The sequence below is a fragment of the Branchiostoma lanceolatum genome, chromosome 8 (genome assembly GCF_035083965.1).
Source record: "Branchiostoma lanceolatum isolate klBraLanc5 chromosome 8, klBraLanc5.hap2, whole genome shotgun sequence".
Lineage (NCBI taxonomy): Eukaryota > Metazoa > Chordata > Leptocardii > Amphioxiformes > Branchiostomatidae > Branchiostoma > Branchiostoma lanceolatum.
The window spans coordinates 15852727-15860240 of NC_089729.1; the positions used below are offsets into that span (position 1 = coordinate 15852727).

Consider the following 7514-nt stretch of genomic DNA (forward strand, 5'->3'; position numbering starts at 1 on the left):
GATTGATTGACTGCAACAATGAACTGGAACCGAACAATGACAATATCTATTGGTAAGTACAAATGTACATGTAACATCATCATCAGTCGACGTGCTTACGCACCGTCTGGATTATACCGCCCCTTACGTGGTGACATACCCTTTCATTGTCTGATACAAGACGGGGATGCGCCAGGTCTCCCGTCCGGGTGAATGATGCAGTACAGCCTTCTTAAAGGAAACCCAAGCAATATTAGGGTCCGATAAATCGGATTTTGAAAGTCAATCTATTTATAGTAATTTCTATACATGATTAGTTCAAAACAACACTATCACAATGTATAGCAACGTCCATGATGCAACAATACGACGTTTTTGTGATGTGAGAACTCACTGAAAATCGTGGCCGTAGTTTTGGTATGCTCGCAATACTAAGGGGATCATCGTATGGCACGATTTTGCACGTTTTTAAGATTCTGAAAGTTATTACGCAAATGTGCTAAACAATGATAGTAAATGTCACTACCATAAAGATTTCAGCATTTTTTTCTCCTTTTTTGGCCCTAAGTCTGCTTTGGTTGCCTTTAAAATTTAGCAAAACCGTTTTCTATTTTGATTAAATCTCTCCACGGTGCATTCTGCGTCCCCGCCCTCCTCCACCATCCTGAGTAAGGCGGGGTTCTTCCTGACGCCCTCCACGAACTCGCGCAGCTCCAGCCGCCCGTCCCCATCCCGGTCCAGCTCACCGAACACACGGTCCCGCACCTGTAAGGAGTGCCGCAGTTAGGGCCTAAAGGAAAACGACTGTGTGACCGAACGAAAGGGAATAAACATTTTAGAAATAACGAAGATATCAACAACTATTTGCAAATTAGTGAGTCTGTTACAAGTGCAACACTGTATACATATATTATGTGCTTACAAATGTGATTTGTGTACGTGTGTGTCACGGTGTATTTGTGTACGAGTGTGCCTGTGTGCATGTGTCACGGTGTGTATGCCTGTGCGTGTGTGTTTGTGCGTGCGTGAACGTGTGTGTGTGTGTGTGTGTGTGTGTTTGTGTGTGTGTGTGTGTGTGTGTGTGTGCGTGAATGTGTGTGTGTGTGTGTGTGTGTGTGTGTGTGTGTGTGTGTGTGTGTGTGTGTGTGTGTGTGTGTGTGTGTGTGTGTGTGTTTGTGTATGATATAACACCTAGGCCTTCCATCAACTGCGCGGCAGATCACAATGTAGATCTACAGAAACTAGTCAGCAGGTTCAATTTCATGTACGGCACTTGCATAGAGATATCGATTCAGACTTCGATTTGTTGAATTATGATTCCTTCTTATGTAATTGACCAGCGATGGAAAAATGCTGGCGATTGCGAAATTTATACATGCAATAAGTCATGTCTAATGAGTTTTAGAACCCCTTCTTACTCATCAAGATATCTTTCTTAACAATCTACGATGGAAAAATACGCATTATTCACCCGTTGGTTGCTTAAGGCTATGGGAAGCTAGCCATTCGAACTGTATGCCATGATGTATAGCCATATGAGTTCTGTATGTCCGGATCCACCACACTAGCCTATTCCCTTGAGCTACATTGTATATATTAATATTGTAGTCTGTATCCTAAGACATGTCCTTTGGGCCCTCCAGCTGTATGAGCCGAACATCCGACGAACCACGAAAAAGTTTCATACTGAAAACAAGATGAATGGATGGCATGATCGTCATATTCTGTTATTGTATGTCCGTGTATGTGCAAAGGTATTGCTTATATACAGTGTGTCAGCTAGTGTGTTAGACCTTGAAGTGAATGGAATATTACATTTTACGTGACAGACCTTTTCCAGTGGGGCCTGCACTTTCTCCAACTCTTCCTCTGTTGCACTTGGGTAACGTAGTTCGTGCATCAGCTGTAAGTAAAGTATAACGAACAAGATAACCTCCATGATTCGCTACGTTCAAAAATAAACATGTCTTTCTTCGCCACCAAAATCACCCGTAGGCGCAGTGTATGTAAAATAAATGTACACCTTTTTGCGAGAAATCTAGGTATGGTGGCGAATGAAAACTATATTTTTGATCATGCAGAAAACCGACGTTGATACGTATATATATATATACATATATACATAACGTTATGATAGATAAAATAATCCAGTGATGGCTTTCTGCTTGAAATAAATGGTTCGCTACGGGAGCAAGCGAGGACGCCACTCGTACACGATACAATTAGTTGATAAGGTTTTCTAACGACTGGTGAAGATTGAACGTACACAACGCTATCTACTCTGTATTACTGTCAGGCTGCTGCTGCACTGGGGTAGTTTGGCTGGGGATTAAATGAAAACAGTCGCAAACAGAAGACTGGCTGTAACGGCTATGGAGTTGTCAAGTAAAACGCTACGGAATCTTAACGCACTGTCTGTTCGCGATGTTATCTGGCCGGAGCTGACATTTTGATGGATGGTTGTTTTGACGCGCGTTAGTAGAAAGTTCTCAATGTAACAACACGCCTTAGAGAAGGAGTATTTTGACGAGTCCATCTACAGCGCTAGTGATTGATTGAATGGACGATACATCTTAAAAGCCGGCCACTGAGCTTTCTCTTTTCTGAACAGCAAACACCAAAAGAGCGAAGAAACGGTGCCGATAGTCTACATAAGCTGTATTCTCTGTGGTTTACCCTTTGTTCAAGTATATATCTAACGATTTGAGGCGAAAATTTATCATCACTTTCGTCATCTTTCATCGATATCACGCGTTTGAAATCCCCCTTTCTAAAAATGACATACACATCACCGAAGACGCTTCTGAAGGGATGAATGCATTTAGAAATTCATGATGTGGACTTCGTGGCTATCGACTTTTCTATTGCCTTATCTACATGTAAGTATATAACGATTTTAGACACACATCTACCATCATTGTCGTAATCTTTCATCATATGTTCGAAAATCCTCTTTCCTATCCTTGATAAGAATGACATATACATCACCAAAGACGCTTCAATCATATCAAATACCATAGCATCGAGACATTCAAAATGTGGATTCTGCAAGGTCATAGAAAGTTTAGCTCTCTATGAAATGACTGTTAAACGATTTTTCCCATGTGGAGTTCTTTTACTGTTCAAGTACCCCGTCTGCATTGTTAGTATCTATCCCGATCGTTATCTCGTATCTCCTAAGACGAAGAAATATGTAGGGCATGAAACCCTCTTCAAAAAGATGGAAAGGGGACCTTCGCTAAGGCGAATGCTGGTCTTCCTTCTTCTCCATCATTCGTGTCCCTGCATCTAGTATGTGCACGTGGTAACTAAAACATGCTTAAAAAGGGTTGGCACCCATCATAGCCTTTGTAAATTCCACGTAACGTTACATGTATTGTTGGGCATTTTGCTCCGTAAATAGAAGCCAGCATAAAACAGCATCAGAACAAACAATACATCGCCAGAAAATTAACCAGGGTCACGTACAGGTAGGAAAATGTAACTGACGAAATGTAGTGGATGTTGAAACGTCTGACCGTTTCCAAGACCCAGTATCCAGTTGCTTGAGTAACTGTTTTCTTACGTATCTTATAACCTGGATGTCTAGCCTTCATCGACGTAGTTATGAACATGGGTTTACATAGGGCCCTGTCATACTGTGCGTGTATTCAAGTGCGCATGAGTTCCGCAGTAACATTTTGTTGGTTTGAGTAGTTGTGCGGGGAGGAAGTTGTTTTCTACTTTGATTCACCGTGGTTGAGCAGTCTGGTTATCAAACCAAAGAAATTACTTCTTCGGCTGCAAACTTAACCTTAACCAAAAACATGTTAATACGCAACTCATGCGGGCTTGTATATGCGCACAAGTATGACGGGGGCTTTGGAACTGCACCACACCACCGAGGTTAGATTAAGAAAGGGGCATAGGTCTAACCTTCAGTACATTGAGAAGCTCTGTGGTACAGATGTAGCCATTGCCGTCCAGGTCGTACATACTGAAGGCCCATTTTAACTTCTCCACCGTGGTGCCGCGCAGCAAGGCGCTCATCCCGCACATGAACTCCCAGAAGTCTACACACCTGTGGAGGAACGAAGGAATGGTTGATTTATTGGTTGGTTAATTGATTGATTGATCGATCGATCGATTGGTTGGTTGATTGATTGATGGATGGATTGATTGATTGATTGATTGATGGATGGATGGATGGATGAATGGATTGAGAAGGCAAGGAAATAACAAAGAAAGGAAGAAGGAAGGAATGAATGGATAAATGGTTGAAAAAATGAATGGATGAAAGTACGTATATTTGATTGGAGAAAGGAATGAATAAATCAAAATTAATAGAGAAAGGAATGAATGAATGAATGAATGAATGAAAGAGAGGAAAAAAGAAAATAACGGGAAAGGAAGTATGAATGTAAAGAAACCACAATCTCAGTAACGATAGTAGGAATATCCAAACTTTTTGCCAGGATGTACGACTATCATGTTTAATTCAAACCTTACAACTCGGGGCCTCTTTAGAGACTCGTTCCTCAAACTTTACCTTTATTCTGCTTTCCATTTCTGTTGGCTGCTATTCATGTACCCCTAGAGGGTACAGCCAATTACGATAAAAAGTAGTGAACGGTTTAAGGAGAGTAATGTTAAGCGTTAGATCGCGGACTGATGAATCCATCGGGAGTGAATCAGCATGTATGAAGAAAGACGTTGAGTGCTAAGACGGTCCGTAGTTAATCTCCAAGCAGATCTATAGGATGCGAAGACCGTATAAAACTGGCAGAAGAAGTATGTTTTGCAACCCAAGAATAATTGGATTGCTATACAAGATTCTGCTTCCAGTTGGATACGGTCTTTGCAATCTATTGGGCCTGCTTAGAGGCTAGTCCGTAGTGACCACTCGACCTAGACACAAAGCCAAAACATTGCAGTAAGAACGCTTTAATGTTCCTTATTGCTTCAAGCCTCTGATTGCCTTAAATCACCAGGGTATCTGGTTGGTACATTGCTGCAGTTGAAGAGGATTAGGAAAGAGATGAGTATCTTATCTCTATGTTTCATTACCGTCCAAGTGAAAATGGGGCGGTTAATGATAAATTGAATCACCACCAGGTGACAAGCGAATTGCAGCTTCTAGCAGATGAAGTGTTCTTCGTCAATACAATCTAAAGTAATATAAGCGTGTAGAAAAGCAGTCATGATCGTGGACCATCGTTCTGTATCACACCTTACTGTTTACAAGAAATTTGAGATTTGAGCAGAAATAAACAATATAACTGTCAAGCCCTCCATTATTTTGTTTTCAATAGGCTTCAGTTGTCACAGATGTAGCTGACCTGACATGCATAATTGGCAGCCCTGAGGCTGAAACCAAAATAGTCATCATCTAGAAAATCTCAGACTACACGTCATCTGGTTAAAAGTATGGATCTCAAACTGTATCGAATGATGATGATGCTTAATGATTGTAATGATGATGATGATGATGATGACTATGATTATGATGATGACTTTGATGATGATGGCTATGATGATGATGATGATGGTGACTTTGATGATGATGACTATGATAATGATGACTATGATGATGATGATGGCTATGATGATGAAGATGATAATAATGATGACTATGATGATGATGATGACTATGATGATGATGATGATGATGGCTATGATGATGATGATGATGATGATGATGATGATGATGATGATGATGATGATGATGACGATGATGATGATGAGAAGGGACAGGTAGAAAAAGAGGAGAGGAGGAGAGAATCTCATTCATCTTACCCGCTGGCATCTTTGTCGAATGTCCGGAAGATCTGCTTGGCTAGAGCCTCCTTCCGCCGCTGGTTGCCTGCCGCGAAGTAGCTGCTGTAGTGTGCCACGAACTCGTCTTCTCGCAGAAAACCGTCCGGGCAGTCCTTCTCAAACTCCTTCATCCACTTCTTCACTTCACTCTCGTTAAAATTCGTCACTCTGAAACAAGTTTTCCACTTCAACTAAGTTAGCGGATTCTTCTCTTCAACAAACGTGCTTCACGGACAAATCGCTTGTAGAGGTAGCCATACTTAATCAGCAAACATTAAAATTCAGCTTGATCAAATAGTAAGAATTTGTAACTTCCTGTATGTCAGCGGTGGAAGACGAAACAAATTTTCTCTTCAACTGTCCCTTTAACGATCTGGAAAGGAAAGAGCTTTTTCAATAAGCCACTTAAACTTACCACAACATGTACTGACGAAAAGAAAACTACAACCCTTTTAACTTCCAAAACCCACTAATTGCAGAAAAAAGTGGGACACTTCGTCTTCCACTTCTTCCAACAAAAAAAAAGAAGTAAAATCCAAAAAGGTTCAGATTGTATTCGGAAGCAGCTCTTATTAGAAAAGTCACTTGTTCCACTTGTAACCATTGTCATCTTGCAGTGTATACGTTTTCTGTTTCATGTTGCAATTAGCCCTCGGGCAATAATACTGCTATAAGAAATACAGAAATGATTACTCACCTGACGAGTTTGACGATGGTTCTTTTCGGGTCTCTACCGAGGAGTTTCTTCTTTCTACACGAGAAGCCAATCTTACTAACCAAAGCCCCCATGGCCGCTTCTTCTGATCCTGAAACGTGTACGTACAACTCAATTACAGACTCGGCGGTGTGAACATCCCCAAACCGAAAGACCTACGGGGGATTTCTGCTTCCTTTTATGCGAGGCGAGGTGGGAGAGGTCTATTACACCACTAATGGTGTGAACACTATGTTGATATATGAGGCACGGAAGCGCAAAGGACGTTTTCTCGGAAAACCGTTGGTGCGTTTGATACAATTCTATTATTCTACTAATATGACGCACGTCTGTAGTGATTGATGTGAAAAGGAGGCAGCCAGGGCTTTATGAAAAGGCTGGGATTTCTTTCTTTGGTGTACCTCCGACACCGAGACTGTGGTTATGATCTTATCCTGGAGGTTTTGTAAACATGATAAAAACAGATTTCTCAGACTTTGTATATATGGATAGGCCTTGGATTAAGACCCGGATCCAAGGATTTTTCTGGGACTGTAACCCGTCATGATATATATCAAGTTTCTTGCAGAGTAATTATCATACCGTGAACCATAACAGTATCAGGTTCATCCAACAAAACCACTTGCTTCTCAAACAAATGAAAGAATAGAAAATGATTTGCGAAAGATATATACCACTTGCAGATGGTATCATACTGCAAACCCTTTGAGGACTAGGTCCCTCCAACAAACAAACTAATTGATATGAAAGGAAATGAATTGTGAAAGATACGTGTCACCTTACTCCGTATGATATGATACGAACAATATCAGTCTGACGGTGTTTAGTTGATAAACTGTTTTGATTTACAAAAAAGGGGGAATGTCCTTATACATGTATCATGATCACGCCTTCGTATCGAGGAACACATCTACACACCATTGCTATTGCCTCTAATGTGATAGCCTGGTCCCAGTCTCTACGGGTCGGCTTAGGGGTGCAGTGTTTTACCAGTCTGCTTTATTGATCCGTTTCTGTCAGCCTG

General features: G+C 41.2%; 1 protein-coding gene across 1 annotated transcript; it reads right to left on the bottom strand.

The window, feature by feature from the left end:
* Positions 1 to 538: 538 nt before the first annotated feature.
* LOC136439675 (neurocalcin homolog) lies at positions 539 to 6655 on the bottom strand. The gene is made up of 5 exons (XM_066435195.1): positions 6473 to 6655; positions 5755 to 5943; positions 3895 to 4039; positions 1811 to 1882; positions 539 to 744 (listed from the first exon to the last, which is right to left on the bottom strand). The coding sequence occupies exons 1-5, from the start codon at positions 6562 to 6564 to the stop codon at positions 571 to 573; spliced, it is 672 nt and encodes a 223-aa protein (XP_066291292.1). The 5' UTR covers positions 6565 to 6655; the 3' UTR covers positions 539 to 570.
* Between the last annotated feature and the right edge of the window lie 859 nt (positions 6656 to 7514).

What these genes read in the sequence shown, in the direction of transcription:
- LOC136439675 (XM_066435195.1), bottom strand. Translation starts at nt 6,564, where the DNA reads ATGGGGGCTTTGGTTAGTAAGATTGGCTTCTCGTGTAGAAAGAAGAAA. An exon ending in ACCATCGTCAAACTCGTCAG is followed by an intron (nt 5,944 to 6,472) that starts GTGAGTAATCAT and finishes AACTTGTTTCAG; the next exon opens with AGTGACGAATTTTAACGAGA. An exon ending in TTCGACAAAGATGCCAGCGG is followed by an intron (nt 4,040 to 5,754) that starts GTAAGATGAATG and finishes GTTCCTCCACAG; the next exon opens with GTGTGTAGACTTCTGGGAGT.